Source organism: Haemaphysalis longicornis, unplaced genomic scaffold (assembly GCF_048455015.1).
Source record: "Haemaphysalis longicornis isolate Haplotype H1 unplaced genomic scaffold, Haemaphysalis longicornis Haplotype H1 scaffold_1, whole genome shotgun sequence".
NCBI classification, from domain to species: domain Eukaryota; kingdom Metazoa; phylum Arthropoda; class Arachnida; order Ixodida; family Ixodidae; genus Haemaphysalis; species Haemaphysalis longicornis.
Window position 1 is genome coordinate 449,572,953 of NW_027526203.1, and position 23,565 is coordinate 449,596,517.

Sequence of the window (23,565 nt, forward strand, 5' to 3'; positions counted from 1 at the left end):
TAGCACAGCAATGTCATGCAGCACTGAAACGTGGTAGTGCCACTGCATGAATTAAATGAAATAAAGGTGCAGTGGTCTGGGCCTTTTGTTTTAAGAGGTACAAAAATATTTATTTCAAAGGAACAGCATGTGCAGTTGAGGAACACTTCAAAGGTACAATTCAGATTTCAGTACATTTACCCTGATTTGAAGTACTTCACAATCATTTCATTTATTTATCCAAGTCTTCTGTACAGGATTATGTTTCTGGTCAATCTAAGCACGCAGTGCTGTTAAAGTGGCCAGGCAGTTGGCGAGACATTTCAATTACATTCCATGAAAAGTAACAATAGTTATAGCAATTTGAGCAAATCGTGTATATATTTGTATATTTTATGTAATTTCAACATGGGGGACAATCATGTGGACCTCTGAACTGGCACCCAGGCAACTTTATTTTAGGGTAAAGCCTGGTTTCACCCTGCAAATGCCACTAGTTAGCTAAACATGTGGGGGGAAAAAAGTGCATTCTTTGGACACACATCAAATAAATACAGAAACATGAACATGGCTATTTACAAACATTTGCAGGAAGGAATACATGAACATAAGCAGCGTATATAGAACGAATTATAACCAGGTTGCATACCTAAACGCACACATCTGGACTGGACCCATTTGCAAAGCACGAATCCTAAAAGAAGCCAGCAAACCAGATTTTAACATGACGTTGCTCTACAAATTGCTGTCAATGCATGTCACCTTGGCTCATGCTTTGTCAGGACGAGCAAACAATGCAGACAGCTGCAAGAAAGCTTCATATTTTAAAAGCAAAGCTTTAAGCCTAGTCGAGCCGAGTTTCGCCGTCGCCAGCAATTCGACCTCCATTTGACCGCCACTGCGCCGTAGCCCTGGCAACACATCACGTGACTAGTCACGTGCGCTAGCCGCCGCTGCCGGCTTATGCACTGACTACTAGTGGCGTATGCAGGATTTCATTGAAGGGGCCCTCCAAAAAGGGACAAAGCATGAAATAAGGAACAAGAAAACCGTTGAACCAAGGATTTTGCTTAAGTTCAAAGTAAAAAAAAAAATAGGGGGTTAACGCGTCGAAGCTACACCTGCGCCAGGATGCGTGCCGCAGTGGAGGGCTCCGTATTAATATTGGCCACCTGGGGATCTTTGAAGTGCGCCGAATCTCGACACGGGCGCTTTCGCTTTTCGCCTTTACTAGAAAAGCAGCCACCGCGGCCAAGATCGAATTTGTGCTATAATTGCAAAATGGATTATTGTCATGGTGAGGGTATACATGCATTGAAGGTGTACTTGTTTGGTGCATTACAATTGCAACACAAAAGTATTGGGAGTGATTTGATGATAGGCAGAGACTTGGAGTTAGTGGCAAATGAAAAATTTCCAGCGGGGGATGGGGGGCACCCCCTCCTTTACTGCGTACGCCAGTGATTACAAGAGCCGACTGTCAATGCCTTGTAACGCTTAGCATGCTTAAGTAATTCAGGCTGGACACGTATGTGCTGATGGGCAAAACATTGGAAGCCTCGGGCCTCAGTTTGGTGTATCGTGCCTTCTGTGAAGCTTTCCACTGTTTACGGGCACATCGCTCGCAGGCCCATTACACTGGTTTGCAACACGGTTTGATGTTCCAGTCCTGCTAAATGCTGCCCCCTGCAGACTATAGCAAGCGTGTCGTCAAAACCAACGCCACCAAGTCGGCAAGGATACTGCATTAAAATTGGTCAAACTGGGAGCCTGAACTGCTTTATGGACTTGAATTTAATAAGGCAACCAGACAACTTTTATAACCGTTCAGTGTTCCTTGAAGTGAATATGTAGAGCAGGACTGAATGTAATTCGGATAGCGAGTGTTCCGGTTCTGTAGAGTTACATTTAGTCCGTATTTAACCAGCACTGCACTTGGTACCTGCTGCTATAAAGCAGCAGGTAGCAGTGCAGGGCGTCAGAACAAAGCATCGTGTGGCTATCTCGGCAGTACCAGAGACATCCACAGAGCAGCAGGTGAAGGCAGGTCTGTGCTACAGGAGTACTAGTGGAGCACATCGCCGCTGCTCCAACTTCTTGTAGGGCAAGTCGAAATCGTGGCTTGTGAACCGAAGAAACAAACATGCTGCACATATATGCGGCACATCGCAGTGGAGGGCTATGGAACAATTAAGACTGGACTTTAGAGAGGACTGTAATCTTATACACATGAATGTTCAGTTTTGCGCTTTTACGAGAAATGGCAACCACAGCGGAGTACTACCCAACGACCACGTACAATGAATGAAATTGTTGATATAATGACAGAGCTTTGCATTGCATAGCAAGCAGCACATCCACGCCTCACAGGGACAGGCACGGAACCATAGCAGATGACGCGCAGCCATCTCCGCCAGTGACACTGATCGTGCATGTGCAGCAAGATTCCCGCGGCCTAGGTCCTTATTGTGCAGCAGAAACATCCTCTCAAAAAGCGACATGTTTGTCTAGCGAGTTTGTGCTAAAGCTTGCAATGGAATGTACACACTGACCAGATAGAGGCTACCGTTTGGGTAGACAGTCTTAGGCTGAAGTTCCAAAGCCAGGGCACTTGTCATGAAAAAGGTCCCCGCAAAAGTACGACCAAAGTACGATAAACCCCCCCCCCACACACACAAGTGAGGACCTCTCTAGTACCCAATACCTTCCCACGAGCAAATGTAAGCTGGGACCAATATATTTATGTTCAAATTCCCAGCTGGAAGCAGCTATTCCCAGCTCACGGCCCCCCCCAACCTTTTTTGAAGTTTCAGGTTGCATTTCACAGTTAAAGGGGCACTGACACAAAATTTTGAAGGCGAGATAACTTCGGAGATAGATTGGTGGGAACACATATACATCAGCTGCGAAATATCAGCGGCGAATACAGCCTAGAACATATTTAAAATCAATTTTAAAGTGTGCGAAACGCAACCGAGCAGCCAGCAAAGGACCACGCGCAATCGACATCCCGAGGATATGGTGTAAATAAACAACATCTCACGAGTTTGTGTTTGCCGCTTCCGCACTGCCGGCGTTTTCGCCGGCACGCCCGGCTCGCCGCTGCAATCGGAGGGCTGGAGGGCGGAGCTTCTGCTCTCGAGAACGAACGACCCGATCGTTGGCGGCGGAGGCGCCGTGATATCGTCAGCTAATCGGGCAGCTGGCCGCGACCAAAGTTCTACAGCGATTCCAGGCACTCTGTTTCTGTTACTGTGTATTACCATTGGATGCGAAAACGCGCCGGAGGCACGAAAAGCCCACTGAGCTAGCCGCACGGTCGCTGTGCAGGCGGCGGCCACGGCGCAGGTAGCTCGAGTGATAGGTTGTTACCGCTGCACGAAATTGTCCCCAAGTTCCGACCATGGTGGCTTACATGAGAAAGGAGTTAATGATGCGATGGCGGGTTGCATTAAAAATTGTAATCTGCACCGCTTACGAGAGCGGCAATCGAATATCCGCCGCAGTACTAAGCCGAACACATCTGTAGGCGGACCTGTAGGCAGACTGGCCGGCTGCTCCCAGCGCGCGTCTTGCCACCCACCGTCTCGAGCGTCGCGCGTCGTTCTTCAGCCGCGGTAGCATTTGCACTCGCAGCGCCTGCGTCACATCCACGGTCGCTTTTTAATTAAGCGCCTCACGAGATCAGTACGTGGGGGCATTCGCAGAAACTGCCGTCGACGCGGATTCGACAGTGCTACGGCGGCTCTGCTCTGCGAGATCCCTCCGACGGTCACGTGGTCAGCTTTGTTCACACAAAATCCATCGTTTCGCGGCACTCGCTGAAACCGAACCTGCGACTGGCCGCATTGAAAATGCCTCTAATTAAACAACCGTCGCACGCTGAAGCAAATGAGGTTTCTACAGGTTATAAGTAGGTCACTAGCTACTTATCGCAACAAAAAAAAAAACAAGATGCAAAATTTTTGTGTCAGTGCCCCTTTAAGCTTCTGCATGGAGTTCAGCACATTAGCAAGTGGCCATGTCTTTGGAACTTGTCGAAGACTGCGATGCAGAGGCCGCACAACCAGTGGATTCGCATGGCCTCACACGCTCGAGTGAGCTTCATGGGCAGCTGTGCCGTTTGGAAAGTGAGGAGTCTAGCAAGGGTTGAGCACACAGCACGTGCCACTTTCTACACGTATTGACACAGCGCGTGCTTGATGTAACCAACCTTCAAAAATTGCCAACTCTGACTAAAGTGGGAGACAAGAATGTCCGAAATGGCCGCACATGAAGCAGCCTCATATACGCACAATGTACGGGTTTCTGAGCATGCAAAGATGTTGCTGTGCGGCTCCTGAGGTGGAAGCAGTGGCCAGGTGGGAGACTGACAAATAATGCGCAGGGCTGAGACGGCACTTGTACCGGGGAGTCTTCACTGGTACTCGTTGTACACTCCGACCAGGTCGTTCCCAACATTGTCGTGCGGAGTGGCCGGTTGACACTGTGCTGCCGTGCACTGCAGGCCGTTGGCACACGGGCAGAAGAGAACGTACGTGTTGCGATTCTGCTGCTGGAGGCGGGGGCCGTACCAGACGGTGCGGTTCTCGGGCGGGTTGTACGGGCGGCACGTGTCGCCGATCTGTCCCACCTTCTCGCAGCGCGGTGTGCTGTAGCGCTGCATGCCTGCAACAGGTGGGGAACGGCATTGCAAAACATGTATGCGCGATGGGCTGGGAAGAGAGCTAAATGCCCAAGAAACAGCAGTGCGCAATTGGAAATATTGCCACGACCGGTCAAGTGGACTGCAGTAGCAATGTTAAATTAGAGTGCTAACATCACACCTGTTGTAGCGCTCTTTAATGTTTTGAATGGGTATGCATGGAAATTTTGAGCATACCCGCCGCGTTGGCTCAGTGGCTAAGGCGTTGCGCTACTGAGCACGAGGTCGCGGGTTCGATTCCCGGCCGCGGCGGCCGCTTTTCTGATGGAGGCGAAAAGCAAAAACGCCCCCCAGGTGGTCAAAATTAATTCGGAGCCCTCCACTACGGCGCGCCTCATCGCCTGCGTTGCGTCGGCGCGTTAAACACCACAATCAATCAATCAAATTTTGAGCATGGCTGATGGTCTGAGCAAGAGAGACTGGCAATAATAAAAATGTTTTATGCGCTGAAATTGCGTGAATCACCATTGAATGTTGAGTTGCACGACTGTGCTAGGGTTGTTTTGCGGAATTTTAGACATGCATGTTAAGACTTCAGAGTGTGGTGCCACAATCGTGATTACAGCTGCAACTAGGGAATTGCGCATATTTTATTCAGGCAAGCATATTTGTAGCGCTCACCGATAACGCAGCATTCCCCGGGGAGGCAGTCTTCTGGCCCCGTGCAGGAATTTGGCAACCGGGAGGTCCAGGAGCCTCCAATCTTGAATAAGAGGAAGACAAAGGGTTATTCCAACACTGTGCAGCACACACGCGTTTTCATGTGGTATATAGTTGCACATAATGAAAATAAGTGTTTCATGCTGGTTATTGTCCAGAAAGATTGGGGCAAGGATTTTGGCGTGGAGGCCCCTTAAATTTTGGGTATGGGGACAGAACCCCCTCTTCCCAATTTGCAAAAGGGAGATATAGCCAGACACTTAGCACTAATGGGGCACTGTCTAAAGATACGCGAGCTTAGAGACAGGAGCGCCCATTGTCCAAGAGGCGAGCAGAAAACATTACCAAGCGAGTGAGCTTGACCACTCAAAACCTCTTAGGGGCCCTACTGATCTGCTACAGTTCGAAAACCAATTGTGTCAACTGTGGAGGCACTAATCACGCATTTGACAAACTAATGAAAGGTCCCGCATGTTTCTGTCCACGACCTAGCTTCTATTGTACCGATGCAGTTAACTGATCAATGTTTCCATACACCATACTCGTGCCTGACCATCTTGCTCTTTATTTTGTGTGAGTGACGAGGGGCTTTTTTATGGGAGCGTGCACTTGCGATCTATTCTATGAAGAACTGTGTGTGTGTGTGTGTGCGTGTGTGCGCGTGTGTGTGCGTGTGTGTGTGTCTTTGGAGTGACATTTAAACGCATATATGCCGCATAACGCGTGCGCATTAATATATGCGCTTCCAGTACCAGTAGCACTCCAGTACCACGCGGTGGGGTGAGGGAAGGGTTGGGACCAGGGCGGAGCCGGTCGACATTACGCTGCACCTCTCCACCGCGGGAGGCGCGCGCGGTGCAAGTTCGTTTTGTCGCCGCTAATCGAACGTCCGAAATAGGAAAGTATCTGGTCAATAGAATAGTAAGTTTTTTGAGCGAAGGCGCGAAAATTGTTTTATTCAACCAGTCGTACACATTCGCGAGCTCCTATAGGCGCAACCACATGCGACGTTTTGGTCGCGTTTGGAGACCGTCCGCGGCGACGCGCGTTCAGCGCGCGCCACCAAATACACAGCAGCGCGCTCGGAGCGCCGGTGTCTGCGCGTCCCAGATTTTCGGTCCGTTTTCGGCGTCTGCGCCGGATGTTGCTATCCTCAATTTCCGGTCCCTCTCCGCACGCAACATGGCGGCTCTTTATTTGGCGGCTCTTTAGCACTTTATTTAATAGAACATCAATTTAACGTGTTTTGTTTGTTGAAGTTTTGATTATTCTTCAGTTTATTAGGAATTACTTAAACAGAACGATGCTGCCCTTACCAAAGTAAGTCTGGCAACTTGGATCGGAGAAGCGCTCTTCGCGCGTCCCATGTGGTTGCTCGCCCTCTCCAACGCCCGTTCCGCGTCGGCGCCAGGCGCCGCAGACGGCCGCAAGACGCGACCAAAACGTTGCATGTGGTTTCGCCTTATACCGTTTCGCCGGTGCGTGCACGTACGCACGTATGGACCCCTAACTCGCGGCAAAAGTTGCCCCGCTTCGCGAGTCGATTGCGCCGGAATTGCATACCCGCGGGAAGGCCGCCTGTTTCGACAACAGCAGCGGCGAACGGGCACAGTGCGCAGCTTATCGGCTTCTCCGACACTACGGCTCCAGGGCACGCAGCAAGTGGCGAAACCAACTCCCGCGAGGCTTCTGTTGTTGGCGGCGAGGGAATCATTGGTTAACCGATCACATTAGGCGTGTATACTAATGATTTATCCCCGTTCATTTTCTTTCATGAATGCGCGTGTGGGATGAACAAGGAAACAAACAAAGTCGGAGAAGGACAAGTTGGCATACAGGGATTTACACCCCCCCCCCCCCCAGAAGGACTTCACCACCCCACCCACCCCCCCAAAAAAAAATTTCCAAAACCACAAGCACCCTGCCTTATACAACACCCCCCAAACATCCCGCCGACACCCCCCCCCCCCCCCCCCCAAAAAAAAAGTCGAAATTCTGCATAAACCCCTGTTGGCATACAAGTAATTGAGAATTGATCGTCGTCATTCTCTCATCGCGTTCATGCAGCGATTTCGCGTGGCGCCACAAAATATTTAGGGGAACACATGCCGGCAGACTTTGCCGCCCCCCCCCCCCTCTTCTCTGTCTCTGGTGTGTAGCGTTCTGTCCGTGCTACTGCCGGAGAATTTCCCCACAGGGCTTTAGCGTTTTAAGTGCGAATGCACTTTATAAGCGACCCCAAACCATCCACCGCCGGCGGCGGTGGCGGCGTCCGCAGTGCTCCTCTATATTTAAAAAAGAAACAGCATCCGGCGCCAGGTTTCGATCCGAGGACTTCGCGGCCGCAGCGCGACGCTCTACCGACCAAGCCACGGACGCGACGCTGATATCAGTGTTAGTGACGCGCCTTATATCTTTAACGCATTCAAACTACGTCGTCAGCGGCGTGCGTTGGCGACTCAGCGGCGTTATAGCGGCTTGATAACTGCGTGGTGTACACGTGATACTACAAACCCGATGGAAGAGATGGAAGAGAAGGCGGCGAGGCGGTGGGCTGCGGGGGCCGAGCGCAAGCGCCGCAAGCGGGCCGACAACCGTGCATTCGCACTTTCACATTCTCCCCCTCGGGGAAATGCGGGGGAATTTTTCGCTCTAGCCGCAGTACTCTCATCGTCTCGGAAATCATCCATAAATAATCAGCTGTGAAGCTGGAGGGCCGCAGAAATTTCACGTTGCTGCGAAGGCGCACCCATGGCAACACAGAACGCCGGCGCTCTTTTCTCGACCCTCGGAAAGCTTGCGTACGGGTTTGTGCTACTGCTTTGCCTACCGAGTGTGCCGCCCTACGATAGTTTGGCGCTTTTTTACTTTCTTCTTCTCAATAGTCGGCATGCCTACACGTGCACATCCGCACGTTCGAGACTAGGCGCGCACCGTAAACAGTGAGCTCCTTGCGAGCGTGCCGCTTTTCTCACGATGTGCGCACAACCCGTGCATGCAGGAAACGAATGAGCACCCACCAGGGCGAACGTGCAGAGCACTGCCAAGGTCAACTTGGATGCCATGGTCAGGATCGGCGATGCAAGGCAACCTGCAGGAGCACAGAAAGGTTTCGGGTAAACATACGGGGCCGCCATAACATGCGAACGCTTGAAACATTTGATACTCTCCGCCAGACCATCCCTGCCTCTGCTGACGCCAAATTCTAGCTTGCACGTTCTTACCAGTGACATCTCTTTATTTTAAGTGGGAGCTAATTACTATAGCGTAAATTTCTTGTAAGAGTTTGAAGTATAGACTCCGTATCGATGCTAAGAGAATTTTCGCGTGCTTGACAAGGGGTAGAGCATGAGCTTGGAACGCACCCTCTATATGGGTTTTGTAGTGCATTTGCAGGAACAAAGTTCCCGAATATACTGATAAGAATTAACTTCGAAATAATGGTTTACAATATTAAACATGTGGTTTTATTTTTGTTGACCACAGATAGAAACATTTGTATTGAGGCGTTCAATGTGGGTCTTATCACAAACATTGCTATGTCATACGGTTCCTTACCCACAACCGATTTGCGCAACCACCTTCCCTAAAATTAGAGCAACCCCACGTCGTCAGGGTACGTAATTGCTGTATGTTATGAATACATTGTGGTAAGCCATTGACGTGCAAGAAAATTAGTCCAATCTGTCCTCGTGTTAATAGTAAACAGTCACAGGAGATTTGGTTTCGACGCAGGCTCGCAGCTGCACAGTCTTGGCGGCAATGGAGGCAAGGTTCGGTATGCAACTTGCAAGTACAGAAGCTGCGATGTTTGAGGATAAGAGGTTGCAGCAGTGCTCGAAAATTCTTTGAGCGGAAATAATGCTGACTCATCGTGCAACGTGCCATTTTAGGAAAAACAAAACTCGGTACCTCACTTACTTCGTATGCAAAACACTCTAACAAAATGGCCGCCATGCCGCCCTGCGAAAGTGGATGTCCAGCGAAGCTTTTGTAAACCACTACACATATGCTGTTGTGGGAGAGAATGAAATTTTCCTCGTGTCGGCGAGCTTGTCACTTGCCCTCGGCTTCTCTGGCGGCGGAGCCTGCAGACCCATGCGCTCGCCCTCGAACGTCGTCAACCCCCCCTTTTCGTGAGCAGATGCAAACCTTGTCTTTACCAGGAGCACATAGGGGGGTCCCATTGTTCACAGGCGCCTTATCTATGTGTGGTTTCGATGCTTGTTTTGTGGTTTTTCTTTTAAGGAATATACTGAACTCAAGGCTGTATGCCTGATTGCAAAGGAAGATTGCGCTGGGCTTCTCTGGCGGCAGATGCTGTAGGTATTGTCTAGCCTGACGCATGCGCTCGGCGTATTAGGAAAGAACTGCTGGATCCTGCCTGGGTTTTTGTTTTGTTTTGTTAACGACAAGAAATTAATTGTTAACGACCAACGAGAGGCTAACAGCTTCGCTGTAAAACACCAAAATTGGTCGATAGTGTAGGCTCTTGACACCACTGTATTGCGAAAGAATGGCCGGGCATCTGCTCGCTTCGCTGAAAATGTCGTTTGCGCTGAAGTTTTCTGCTGTCCTTGGCATGTAAATGCCGCCCCCCCCCCCCCCCCGACAACTTCCACGTTCTTCCCTTTCCGTCTCGCTCCTACGATAAACACGGTGGAGCTTTACTCAATTCAATTTTCCCGCGTTGCATTGCTCGCGCGCCATCTATTTGAGAACTTTCGTTGCTGCGAATTGTAATGCCGCCACAAGGTCTAGGCTTGTGCCCGAGCTCTTTTTTGTATTTTGGGGTCAAAAATACTGTTTTCTACGCGGATTTTATTTACTGTCGCAAATATCAAGCGCATATCTATTTTCAATTAAAAGAACACCGCCTAGTACCAGTTAAAGGGACACTGAAGTGAATTTGTCAAGCTCCCGTTTTTGCTTGCACTGCGTAGACTGGCTCAAATTAGCACACTTTTCATCGTTTATCCGGTTGACAAATCGGTAAATATTTTAAAAAGCGCGAAAGAAGAAAAACTACCATGCGCGGTTTGCGGCGGCCGCACCAACCAAAGCTGTGACGTTGGGAGGAGCGGGCACCGTGATTGGACGATGCCCAAGGTGAGCAACCAAACAAGTTTCGGTTTCGGTTCTGTAAAACACAACCGGTGGCGTTGTTGGATGGGCATTCTCAATAACTCAGTAATCATCGTACCGCGCTTCTGCCATGTTGTCACCTGTAAAAATGCATAAAGATAAGCCTCCCAGGACGGCTTGGAATCGTAGCATTCACTAGCCGAGGCCTACGCAGTGCATGGACGCCCTCCGCGTACCCGCAGACCCCAAATGTCATGCGCTTTTCCCCCATATTTGGAGCTTGCCTCACTCATGCCTGTACCGTAAAAAGCGTGTTCGCACCAGGCCAAGGGTCTGTTCATTCTGGCCTGTGCCCACTGCCCGCAAGCAGTCGGTGCTTATGGCAACAGCACGCCAACGAGAACTCGCTAGCGCGCCAGTGCCAGCCTGCGCGCGTTCTGTGAATTAGTTCGTGGAGCCATGAACGTTGCGGCCCAAAAAAAGGTGAACTCAATGTAGAAAACATAGGCAGAAAACGAAAAAGCTAACTTGCAAAAAAAAAGCACGTACCCGCGGGGACTCGAATTCGTGACTTGCAAAACACTTGCGGCAACATACCTAGCGCCCAGACCACTCGGCCACGGAGCGGGCTCGGCGACCCTGGTAATATAAGGTATATATTGTAAACAAGTTTACACTTTTATTTAGTTTTGGCATTTCAAGCAGCTTAGGTGACTATTTGTTGTATTGCGCTCGTGCAGTAAGCGTCCCTCGAGTTTCCACAATAGCTCACGTCTAGCAATTGCATTTCGTAGCCGGAAAAGCGTTCGCAGATGCGTAGTCGTGCTGCTGACCGCTGTGCTTGTTCGCCCAGCGCAAAAACCTGCTTCCCGCACCCTATTTTTACGCTGTACGGTAAAAATATCAGTTGATTTTATTTCCTTAGTACATATATTGACTTCGCTGACTCTTCTCCCGCCTTCAAGAGGCCTTATATTTTCCTACTGGCGTACCAGTCAGCGAAGCGTCGCATGTGCGCTTGTGCAGCGCTTGTGTGAAGCGACCTTGACTTGGAGCTAGATATAGTGTACAAACTAACCAAGTAAAGAAAGGCCCATTCTTCCATTCAAAAACGTGTCCTGGCTTCGTTTCAACTGAGCGAACGAATTGCGACGACCCGTCGGCGACCGGCGGACGAAACGCTGGCTGACTCTGTCTGAAGGCCGGGGAGCCGTGCAGTAGCGCAGCCAATTGCGAGCTCGGCTCCTCTCGACGTCACACGAAAACGCCGCAGAAAATGGGCGAGCGTAAAGAGAGGAGGACAGCATTTTCGAATTAATTTTTCTACTAAACAAAATCGCGTAAACGCGCCCAGAGTGGTCGTAACATGGCCTGGGGACTCCGGACTACAATTTGCGCAAGTAATCCCGCAATGTTTACATATCACTTCAGTGTCCCTTTAAGTGTTGATGTTTTGTCTCAAGTACGCCTAATGTTTTTTCTTGCTCAACAATGTTGACAAGTATAAATTATGGCACCAGATTTAGTGTTTTGGAAAGGTATTGATTGTATGTACCTCGATTCAGCCATCCGGCCGAAAGATAAAACAGACAGACCAAGATTTTCGTGTGTAGCTCAAAATTAGTGCCTTTCCATTCCTGAAGATGGATGACCTGGGGAGATTGACGCAGACGACGGAGTGCGCGAAACAGGCCACGTTTGTAATTTGCGATTGAGCCTACTTCCTAGCCATTTAGCTGAATGACTCTTGGAAGGACTCGAGCTTTATTCTAGCCAACGAACAATGGGACTGTTTCCCTCCTGCGTCGTAGGCATCTCAAGCGCAAACATGCACTGCACACACCCACTCGGCTTTATCTGTTCCAACGCATGCCAGACACCCCTGTCCCAGTCCCTGTCCCTGTCCCAGGATCACATTCTGTTGGAGTGCCCTTACGACCCTACGCAACCACACAATTCCACTGGAGCGTGGCTGGCTGTTGCGGCAAATCTCAAGGAACAACGGGAACTGGCGACACATCAGTGCCCTCAGCGGCTGCCTGGACCGATGCGGCTGATACGTCCCCACCATCCCGTGACTAATAAAGCTTATATCTATCTGCCTGTGTAACAACAAAATCCGCTCGACCAGTAAGACATTAGAAATGTTGCATTCGTCTGTGACGTTCACGTGTAAGCGTCCCGCCAGCACAACGGACATTTCATCAGTGAGGGTATGAAACCCATAGGTTCCCGTGTACCCCCCCCCCCCCCCTTCCTCCCTCCACTTTCCGCACGTGCACGCAAAACCGGCAACCGGCAAAAAGGAGCGCCGGAGCGGCGCCGAGTAAAGCGCTTCACCGGAATGAAAACTGGAGAGGTGGGAGGGGGGTGTTAACTAAAAATAACGTAAAAATCAGGTGCACAGTCGATTTTGTCACCGAACCTACTGTAAACGCCAGCGCATGCGTCCCATCTCCCATAACACTCGGCACCGGGGCTCGACCAAGCAGGTAATGGAATGTACAGCCACGAAAGGCAGCGTCCCGTGTGAAGGGGGTAGCAGCGGCGCGTTCCAGATTGCGCGAGTGATCAGGGGGAAAACCCCGCAGCGAGCTACCGTAAGGGGCCGCCCGAGCCCCGCGGCATCGGAGGCGGAAGAGCGGGCACCGCGGAACGTGAAGTCGCCGAGATGAAAGATTGGTCTCCTCGCAAGCCACTCGCGACGTGTAGTCGAGGTGCGTATCTGGGCGTTCCGATGACGAGCACACAAGCGACCGAAGAACACGCAGAAAAGAAAACTCTGGAGAGAAAAGTATATTCATGCAGGCGCAGCTGTAGGACTGTAGATATCTTGCACTCTCGGACTGCGTTATGCTGTTGAGTTCGATTATGGAGAAGCACAGACTGCTAGATGCCCCGATGTTCGGTACAAAATGGCGACTAGGAAGTGTTCTGCAGTGTTGAGTACTTCGGTCCTCATCGGTGGTTATAGTCGGGATAAAACCTATCACTCGTTCGTTACCTATAAACTTTTTCCGCCTTTTGATTACACACGCAGCACGTACATCCTTCGCAAGCATCCTATACAGGGTGCCCCAGCTATCACGCACCGAGATTAAAAAAAAAAGAGCTATGGCGTTGCTCGAAGAAAACGGGGCATAATGTTTCCAGTACAGTAGAAGCGACCACCAGTATTATTTTCGTTAATGAGATGTAAGTAGATAATTATTGCAACTATAATTAACTCGAGAAGTACTGCCGTAATCATTAAAGTGTCAATGAGGCACTTGTAGGTACCTACGAGGGGCATCTAACTGCGGTATTTTCAGCGACGAACTAATCGCGTACTCGTTTGAGCGAAAAAGAAACCCCGCGAAATATGCAAAATACCACGTGACGGCGGTCCCGCCCATATCATATAGCAGTGCCCACGAGAGGATCACCAAGGGGGCCTCCACGTCGCCTTAAGCATGCATGACGTATTCGCTTCCGCAAAGTGCATTAGAGTTTGCAGGCGACGCCATGTCGCTGTCTAGGTGCTTCTTAACGCAAAGTAAACTAAACTGCTTTGATACCTCTCCTTATGGCGCCTGGATATTCAAAATTCAAACCATGCACTTAATTCTGGTGAGCTTTATTCGAATTGTGGAGGGAGTTACCGAAAAAGATTCACTTTGTGATAGTAAACATTTAGCTTGCCTTACTGAAAAAGGAATTTTAATTTTCTTTGTGTCGATTGAACAACATTCACGAAGTTACACATTTCACTTTTCAGCGAATATTTATTCGGCTTTACGACTCCATACCAGGAGGGACGAAGGAATACCTTGTGGTCATGGCATCAACTGATCAACAGCGTCGCAACCTTACATACGTACGCAGAGCTAGGGTCACTAAATAAGGTTTTTATTTAGTGACTCTACGCAGAGCCTACATACCTGACCGTACAGTAATCTCGCACGACGAGACATAAGTGACGCGTGACCTATTTGTTTTTTGTACGGTCGCCCTGAAGCCCTGTGCCCCTTGCACACACCCCCAGCACCTTCATCACACCTTGGCGACGTGCATCCTCGGGCCACAGGAGGGCACAACTGGGTGGTGACTCAGCAGGGTTCCTCTATACATGTTTCCCGCAGGAGCTATATAGAGGAACGCTCGTGACCAGGGCACAGCCAACAAAAATGAAGTATGGAAGAAAAACACGGTACAAGAGCAGTCATCCGGACAGGCTTATGATGAAGGTGCGTTCAATGGGTTCGGCACGTGCCCTGAAGGCACGGAGCAAGAATATATTTAGGAGGCGAAACGCCCACTGCGGCTGGCGCGAACGAGCGACCAGATACTGTCACAATGAAAACAAATGCGGAATACGCAGCTTCGCAGCTACGACGGCGAAGGAGATGATGGCGGCACCTGATGGACGAGTTGATAGCGGCCACATTGAAACTCCGCTGCCACGCCGCGTTTTGGCTGCGCTGCGTAATGTCGACCGCTGCTTCCGCGCAGTTTCTTCGCCGGCAAGAGATGCCGCTAGCTGAACCTGCGCCAAGGGCTTGTGACGCTATCTAGCCGCCCCAGGAAGCGAAGTTTCCCTTCCCGTCTTGCTTGGTACTCCGTTCCTCAAGGCCAGGGCTTAGCCGTCAACTGCGCTCTGGCTGGGGCTGGAGGGTGCAGTTAAGCGTATAAAACTGAAGGAGAGGGAAAAAAAGGAAGGAAGCTGCGACATGGCCCCTAATAATTAACCTAGTAATTAGAGCACCCTGCTCGAGCGGGCCGTCGCAAAATAAGCGTGTTTTCTGCCCCGATTCGTTTTCGTTGTATCTGAGGTGGAGACAAAGACCCTCTAAAACTTGGCTTCAACGAAAACTGCCAAATGAGATCATTGCGCAAATCGGCGATGGAAGGCCACCGGAGCGCTTGAACAGTTTTCAATTCACTGTTAAGCATAAATTCAATCAAGAATCATTTAAAGTCGACGCTGCTCTCTCAATGCACCGTTGGCTTATATAGAGCACTTATCAGTGGAAAATACTCGGTGTCATCGCACCCACGTTAACCTGTAAAGCGCGGGGACTTGGCTGCATTCCGCGGTGCAAGTGCGCTCAGGACTGCCAGTCACGGACGGCCCAAGCAGCGTTGCGAGGAAGACACGCCTGCCAACCGCGTTCTCCGCAGCAGCTCGTGATGGGCGACCCTGGCCGCTAAACGGGCATTTAAACTGCTGCGCCCAGGGGCAGGTATGGCTACGCGGAAAGCGAAGCCACCGATCGGATTCCTCCGCGAGTGGTCGGCCTAGCTGCAGTTTCGCTCCCCGTCGCACACACAACACGAGCCGATGCCCGCAGGTGCGAGCGATTTACGCCGCTCCACTTGCGATACCCGGTCGCTTGGTGCTGGGCCAAAAGAGGACTGCTACCGCGCCCGTCTCCGTGTGCTCTGGCCGAACCTTCGCTTTTGGAAATAGCTCAGGCGAACTGCGCCGTTCGCATTGCAACACTCGCGATAGTTCAGCATTGTGCCTCGGAAGGATTTTCTTTTAGTTCTTTTTGCGCGCAAGTTATTCCGAAAGAAAGTTCGGAGTCCCGAAATTACCGATACCGAGTCGGAACCTACAAATAGCTCCTTACACATGCTGGCCTTTTACCTCAAATCGACGTACGCTACATGGGACGACAGTATTTACATCCAGAAAAAAAAAAGGGAATTTGCATAAGATCATGTTTAGCTACCCTCTTATACAACTTATACCTAGCAGTTCTTGACCGACTCCTCGTCTCTCGCTTAGAAGGGTCGCCTGTGGTTAAGGTGTGCCGATACGTAGATGGCTTTCTTGTTCTTGATTGTAGCCGTGATAGGTTCTTACCCACCGTGGTCAGTGTCATGTCGCAATTTGAGCGATGTCTCGCCCCTCTCGTGTTGACGCATAAAATTCCGAGTGAGTGGACAATGCAGTTCCTGGACCTCGAGCTCTCGTTTTCACCCAATCATGTGTGTTGGGAGTACGACTCTCGTAGCCTGAAGCAGATTTTACCGTTTCAGTCGGCGCACTGTAAGCTAACAAAACGAGGTCAACAGGCACTGTTGCACGACTGATCTTACAAGCATGTTTCCATGCCGTGGACGACAGCTTCAAAAAGCAAACTTCCCGTCTGAAGTCAGAATACTCTGCATTTCTTCTGGCATCTGTCGCTGATAAGTTGCTGGAACAGCTCAGTAAAAAGCCAGACGCGGAACACGGCGAGAAAGGGAGAGAAAAGCTGAAGTGCGCCGTTGTGCCGAATCTTCACGGCATCTCGCACAACTTCAAGAAAATAGGACAATGCGCCAATGGTAACGCGGTCTTCTCTGCTACTAATAAATTGTCCAAACTGATCAACCGTGTCAACAGGCCAGAAAAAAAAAACGGAAAACAAATGCAACAAAAATAGCTCAGCTTGCACTATAGTGGTGCATGGCTGGAGAAACAGTAGAGCTGGCGGGGCCCCTCTCCCTATGTCGGAGAACCGGCTGTTGCACAAGCATTTCCGAACTTGCCGCTGAAAGTTCTGCGTGGCTGCATGCAGGCCCGGATCGTTTTGTACGCAGGGTTTCACATCTCTCCCAAAGGCTACCACGTTAGCACGCGCTAGAACCCGCGGCAACAGTCTTCGCGAACTCGGCGTCTGTAGCGCAAACTCGGCGTCCCACTTCAGGCGCGAACGCATGTGAACTGGCGAGGAAAACAGCACGCGAGAGATCACACCACGAACGCAATCGCATAGAAGCCGGTTTCATAACGCGAGGGACCGAGATTAGATTCAGACCACGGGAATCGTTGCTTTTCCTGGTTCGTCTCTTTGTTTCATGCGGCGGCGGTCTCACTTGTTTTTGTTACGCTTACTCTGGGGGCGTGAGGTTATTGCTTTCTTCGGTCTTACGTGTTTCCAACGTCCGAAACCCATGAACGCACTTGCCTTCCCGTCTCGTAATGATGCGGTCTGGGAAGGCGGGATGGAATGGTTGCCGCACGCTACGGGCGCGTAAATTCGTTGTTAGGTTTATTTTTTTATTCCGCTTCAAAATTAACCCATTTTACTAATATTTGAAAATTCTTTTTTTTTTTACTTGTATTGGCACGCAGTGCGGGCCACCAACTTTCTTTCCAATTGGATGTACATGTTACTATTACCCGCCGCTGCTAACCCCGTACACCTCGGGCCTTTGGGGTGTCCCAGTCGCTGGTTTCCAGGCGTAAAGGTCCCGGGTTCGATTCCCGGGGCCTCCCTAACTACACTTCCTGAGGCGCGCACTCCCCACATTTGCTCGTCGGCTCCTGGCCACTTTCCCTCGCACCTCTTTACCTAGCATTGCCCCTGGCCATTTCGCCGATGATAGTTTTCTGTTGACGACCTGCGCGGACAGTGTTCAAGCTTGCAGCTCCGCCGCTAAAAGCGATGCCGTTTCTACGCGCCGAAGGGCAACGCCGACGAAGAAGCGCTACGGGGTGTTGCCGCCTGCGGCAGAGTGCCGCCGGCCCAAATGAGGCGCCGTGGCACGAGAGTGACACTGACGGGCCAGGGGCGAAGCAGCGGCGCTCATTTGCAAGAAGCGCGGGCTACGAAAGCGTGCTGCCGTCGGCGAGTCAAGGCCGGCCCGGAAAGGCCGCAGGAGGGAGGCCTCAAGGCCAACGACCCTGGACGGACCCACGGGAGGTCGGACATCGAAGCGCGCCCGCTGCGCCGGGTCGAGCACCTTTCCCACCCTTTCACGGCCCACGCCGCTGGGCCCCGCTGATGGATGCCCCGGGGGCAGACGGTGCCCCCAGCCACGGTTTTATGGCGCCGGGAGACCAAAGTGACGCAGTTTAACCCGGCCAGGCAGCGGGACCCGGAGGTTCTCTGCGTGCTCTTCGCATCTGCCGGGCCGGATACATAATCGCGGCCTTTCCTCGAACATGTCGCTTTCTCTCCGGACGACAGATGCCTGCACAAGTGAGCGCTGCCAGGGAGTGCGTGCCTTAACGGTCGACGACATGCACCCTGCGGGGTGCTCACCGGGTTATGCAAGTCTGAATAGTTTCTCGCTTTCAGCCTTCAAAAGGAAGTTGCTTCGAGAAAAAGGTAAGCGCACTGGAGCAGCACCCTTGAGCTGTCTACAACTGCGCACGCGTCGATCAAAGGGGGTTGGTAAAGAGGTAAATAAAGCATTACATGATGCCCCACCCCCTAACAATTTTCGCCCCAGTTTCTGATCGAACGAAGCATGGGAGGACCCCGTAGACCGTCACAGGGCCGTCTCCAAAGTAATCCCGCCTTGGACGACCCTTCATCCGGATTTTAAGGGCAAGACGCGTGCAACCTTCTCACACTCCATATGCACAATATGAGAATAGGCGAAGTAGAAGTTTGGTTAAAAGTACGCGCAAAATACCCCCCCCCCCCCCCCCCTTCCGCAGTGTGCAACTGAAGAGGTGGAAATGGTCACAAGGTTAGCGGCTGCGACTTTCTCGTTTGCAATGGCATTTGTATTTTTGTATGCATTTCTATAAACTTCACCGGGCGAAGATTAGCCGTAAAAACGCACGAGCACCGGAATTCCGACTTCTGTATGACGCGAGTCTGCCATACACACACTCCCTTGAGTACGGCTTAAAAATCGTGAACGCTCGCTTTCCACTCGAGCGGTTTCCTTGCGCAAGCAGCTTATTTGTTCCGTAACAAAATGCAAGGAAAACAGTTTTCCCCCTGTCGCGCGGCCTTGCGGACAAATTGTCCCCGCTTGTGGTGGCTGATGGATTCTGAACGACCGACCGGCAACGCTTCAGCCACTCACGACATCCTCGCTGAGACGCTCCTGGAAGGGCGCTTCTCCGGTTTTCCCACGAGGGCTTTACGACTTGTTTTCGGGCCTTCGCGGCTGTACTAGATTCCCAAGCCCCACCTCCGTGAAAGGGAGACAACTATAACTCCAGCTTCCCGCCGGCTTCTCGGAAGGCGCGTGACTTTGTAAAATAATGCGTGGTATTCCACGAGAACGCTCGCTGTGTGTTACACGTTCCCCCTTCTCCCGGACATTGTCTTTCCAGGAAAAATACGGGCTACAAGATGAAAACTTGTTTATAGCTTCCAGGCAGTGTTCGAGGGCCCATATAGTGCTTGAAGTTGTGCACTGTGACACTTGCATAGCCGAAAACTGGTCTGATCTTGACCACGTGAAAGCAGAAGGTTTATCGGTGTGGACGTGAAACCTGTCGCAGTCTCAAGCTGTTACTTGCAGATAGCTATAATGATCCCAAGATGCTCAAATTAATCCATAGCCCTCCACTACGGCGCACCTCATACCTTGATTGATTGTGGGGTTTAACGCGCCGACGCAACGCAGGCGACGAGGCGCGCCGTAGTGGAGGGCTCCGGATAAATTTTTACCACCTGGGGATCTTTAACGTGCGCCGAAATCTCGTACACACGGGCGTTTTGGCTTTTCTCCTCCATCAGAAAAGCGGGCACCTCATACCTTTGATCAGGTGTAGCTTCAGCGTGTAAACAGTGATTTGGTTTTTGTTTGGCCGTGATGCCGGTAGTCTTCGTCGTTCTTGGAATTTGACTGGCCAAAATACTTTCGACTGGGCAAAGCCAACGAGATGACTACACTGAATGTTGCAACAAGCCTCCGACATTGGCGGTGTAAAGCACGGCTGCCTTCGGTGTACGCTAATAACTATCTCCGACAGGCTCGGCGAGAGTGGTGACGCCGTAAAAATGGCATTGAAGTTTGAAGTTTATTAGGAAGGTTGCAGACGTTGCCGGTCTAGTCGCTGTGTCTAGTCAGTTCATATTAATTGTGCAGCTAGCTCAACTTGTAAAAAAAAAAAAAATGGCCGAAACAAATTTGTAACAAATTCAGCATATACTTCTAAACTGTACCGAAAATGGTTCACTCCACGTACCCCTCCCCTCCACGATGGCCATAGCCCGAGACCTTTCAAACTAACCTTTTACAACACGCCCGTTGCACATTTGAAATACACAATACGCCAACCACAATACGCAGATATTTCACACTATCACGGATGTATCTATCCTGCGCCATTAAATAGCTACTCCTGGCAGCGTGGTTTGAGCGGGGTCCTCGAACAGGCTCCACGTCGACCAGTGTTCCTCCATGTCTCGAATTGTGAACTTGAACCACCCCTTCATCGCGTAGAATTTCTTGCCACCGACCTACTATCCTCGTCAATTTAATGACGTCCGCTGTGACGTCACACTTGGAACTCCGCAGGTCAGGGTTTAACTGATATTAGCTCGTTCATCCCGCATACATTGTTCCTGAACTAATACAAAAACCATGGCAACCGAGAAATACGTCAACACTAACACCCTAAAGACGGAGGCCACATTAAATCGCACTTAAATCCAGTGTGATGTCATTGCAGCACTTAACGAGGCGCTGTGGAAGGCCCATGGCGCTCCCTCTTGTTCCAAGCTTTAGTAAAACCCTAGAGCCACACCTTGTTTTTAAACCTTGAAATGAGAGATTCGTGACCCAAACGTTCGACTAAGCACTGTCAGTTTCAGTTTCAGACGTTCAGAAAACAGTTTTCATTTAATAGCTACGCCACAAATGCCGCATCTTGGCGTAAACATGGGCAGGGTAGATATATGTTTTGTTGCAGTCCGTACAACTCGAAGCCGAGGAATTAGCTTTTGCGGGTGACGAAATAAAAGTTCCGAAACAGCGAAACTCAAAATTCTGATCATGCGTAGTATACCTCGATCTTCAAGTGCAAGAACCTTATTTTTGAATTGTTTGAGGCGTAACCGAGACCGTTTGCTACTGGGTTTCGATGCATTTCTAAAAGTCGCCGGAGTTTGGGTCAAGCGAGACTTTGGCAAACGACAATAACTTTTCTAACTACAAGCATAAGAACGACCTTAACGTAAAGTTGCGAACGTACCCCTCTTCGGCTAAAATAAGTACCCAGGAACTACCCAGGCCACGTCCGAAGCGCGCGTGCGCGCTTTACTGCAGGCACAATAAACGTTTCTCCAATCCAATATCCAGGAATGATGTGTGTTGGTGGTGTGGAGTGCAAGTCTTGTGTTTCCCACACATGCTCTACAGGGCGACTCCGGGTAGAAAAGTTGGATCCTTCCAGTTTCCGCGCTCAGAGACGCCTTCGTTAGGCTTCGCTTTTCCAAGGAAATCGGGCCGCATTTCGTAACGCCTTTCGTTTCGTCAAGGTCGCACTCGGCGGTGCGATCGAACGGGGTCGCCGGCGCTATCGCCGCTGAAACAACGCGTCCTTTTCTTCTGCGACTCGCCTCGGAGAATTGCGCCACAAGAGGCAGCCACGCCGAAAGGAAGTCTTGCTTGCAGACGCTTGCCATTACGGTGAAACCCAACACATCCCAGCAGTACGCTCTGGTTAAAAGAGCCCAGCAGCGCGGTGCCGATATACGCTGCCTCTTCCTTTCGTGCTTGCGAAAGCTACAGTTATCGCAGCTCAGGGTCTCAATGCGTGATTAGCTCGCAGCAGCAGATACCTCTTGAAGTCCGATTTGCTTTAGTTGCGACTTTATTCAAAGCGGGCTATCGAATGCTTTTATTGCTGCAAGTGAAAGGAAACCTGCCACCAGCAGCGATTTGTGTGTGGTGGTGACACACAAGCATGCCCACAAAGGATTCCAGGACTTTTAAAAGCACGCGAAAAACAGGAAAATCTTTCGAGCGAGCTATTTGCGTTTTCTGATGCGCGTAAAGCAGTAGTACACAGCTCTGATATTTTGTGGCCACATAAAGTGGACGTACTTGTTGGCCTTGTTTTATTAAACCGTTTCAGGTGCTGAAAAAAAAAAAAATGCTGCAGGGGCGGTTTAAATTTGGTCTTATCGACTGTGTTTAAAGATCTATAATTATGGCACCGTGCTTCACACGACATTAATCACAGCGCTGTGCGATGATTCTCGGCTGGAAGCAATGTTGTGGTGTTGCGTATTAAGTGCTGAACGTATACGTGCCAGGAGTTCCATCACGTGGGGCCAGGCTTGTGTTTCACTAGAAAAATGCCTTAAAGCAAAAGCAACGACGAAAATAAATCAGGCAGGTGCCGCCGGGGCGGAAAAAAAAAAAAAAGACTAGCATTAATGGCACAATGTACTACAAAGGAATTTCCTATTGACGAGAGCCAACTGCTGCACTGCATCTAGAGCCTTCCCCAAACGTAATGAGCGAGTGGCCGGGCCAGTTGTTATGAAAGAAAATACACGGGCAGAAAAAAAAAATGTCGGTGAACAGCAAGCTGCTACGAAAACTTTCCGACGGGACGGAGCGGTTCCCGCAGCGCGCGCAAATTCAAAAGGACAGAAAGTTGGGCAATTAGTCTGAGCATTTTTTTATCCTGTGTAAAGAAAAGAGCGAAAAGAAATTATACTTTACAACGAAATACGCGCAGAACCGAGTCGTAGGCTACACTAACGATTTTCCTCGGCCCACGGCATCAGAGTTGCCATGGCGCCCGTTACGGCAGGACCACATTTCGTATACAGGGTGTTGCAACAGTAAGTGATCGTCTTTAAAGAAAAATTTCAGAGCAAACCGCTTTTGTGTTCGCGCTCAAATAGTGCACGAAGGTCATATTTTGTTGTATGTTTTGTTTAACATTAAGAACGGCGACGGCACATACCTGCTTATTTAAAAATCGAATAAAGAACATTTTCGCCCGTGGGAGTGCCGGCGCCCATCCTGGTAAATGACCATTGATGTGGTTGCGCCAATTGGTGAATAAAACATTCGATGCGGGCTCGCGGGAGGTCGCCGACAAACGCGGCGGCAGATCAATTTTTTTTTAGGCGAACCTTATCACTCCAGGTCATGCATACCCAGAAAACGCCTCGTTCCGCCAATCGGACCTTCCGTCAAAGCTAGCCATCGCTCGATAAACTTGGTTTAACTGATTGATTGTAGGGTTTAACGCGCCGACGCAACGCAGGCGATGAGGCGCGCCGTAGTGGAGGGCTCCGGATTAATTTTGACCACCTGGGGATCTTTATCGTGCGCCGAAATCTCGTACACACGGGCGTTTTAAATGCAGAGCATTTCTTAGCCTCGCCTGTTCCTGCGTCGGACGGTGTCAACAGTTTCGCGTCCGCAGCAGGTGCGCCTCTCCTTCCCTC

The 23,565-nt window shown here is 50.5% G+C and overlaps 1 protein-coding gene across 1 annotated transcript in view; it reads right to left on the reverse strand.

Annotated features, from left to right (window-relative positions):
* Nucleotides 1–185: 185 nt before the first annotated feature.
* Nucleotides 186–23,565, reverse strand: part of LOC144155982 (uncharacterized) — a 28,941-nt gene continuing 5,561 nt past the window's right edge. Inside the window, exons 2-4 of the mRNA XM_077687733.1 lie at nt 8,365–8,435; nt 5,306–5,387; nt 186–4,647 (exon numbers count right to left, since the gene is read on the reverse strand). Coding sequence (XP_077543859.1) covers nt 4,397–4,647; nt 5,306–5,387; nt 8,365–8,435 — 404 coding nt within the window. The 3' untranslated portion in view covers nt 186–4,396. The remainder of the gene's footprint in view (nt 4,648–5,305; nt 5,388–8,364; nt 8,436–23,565) is intronic.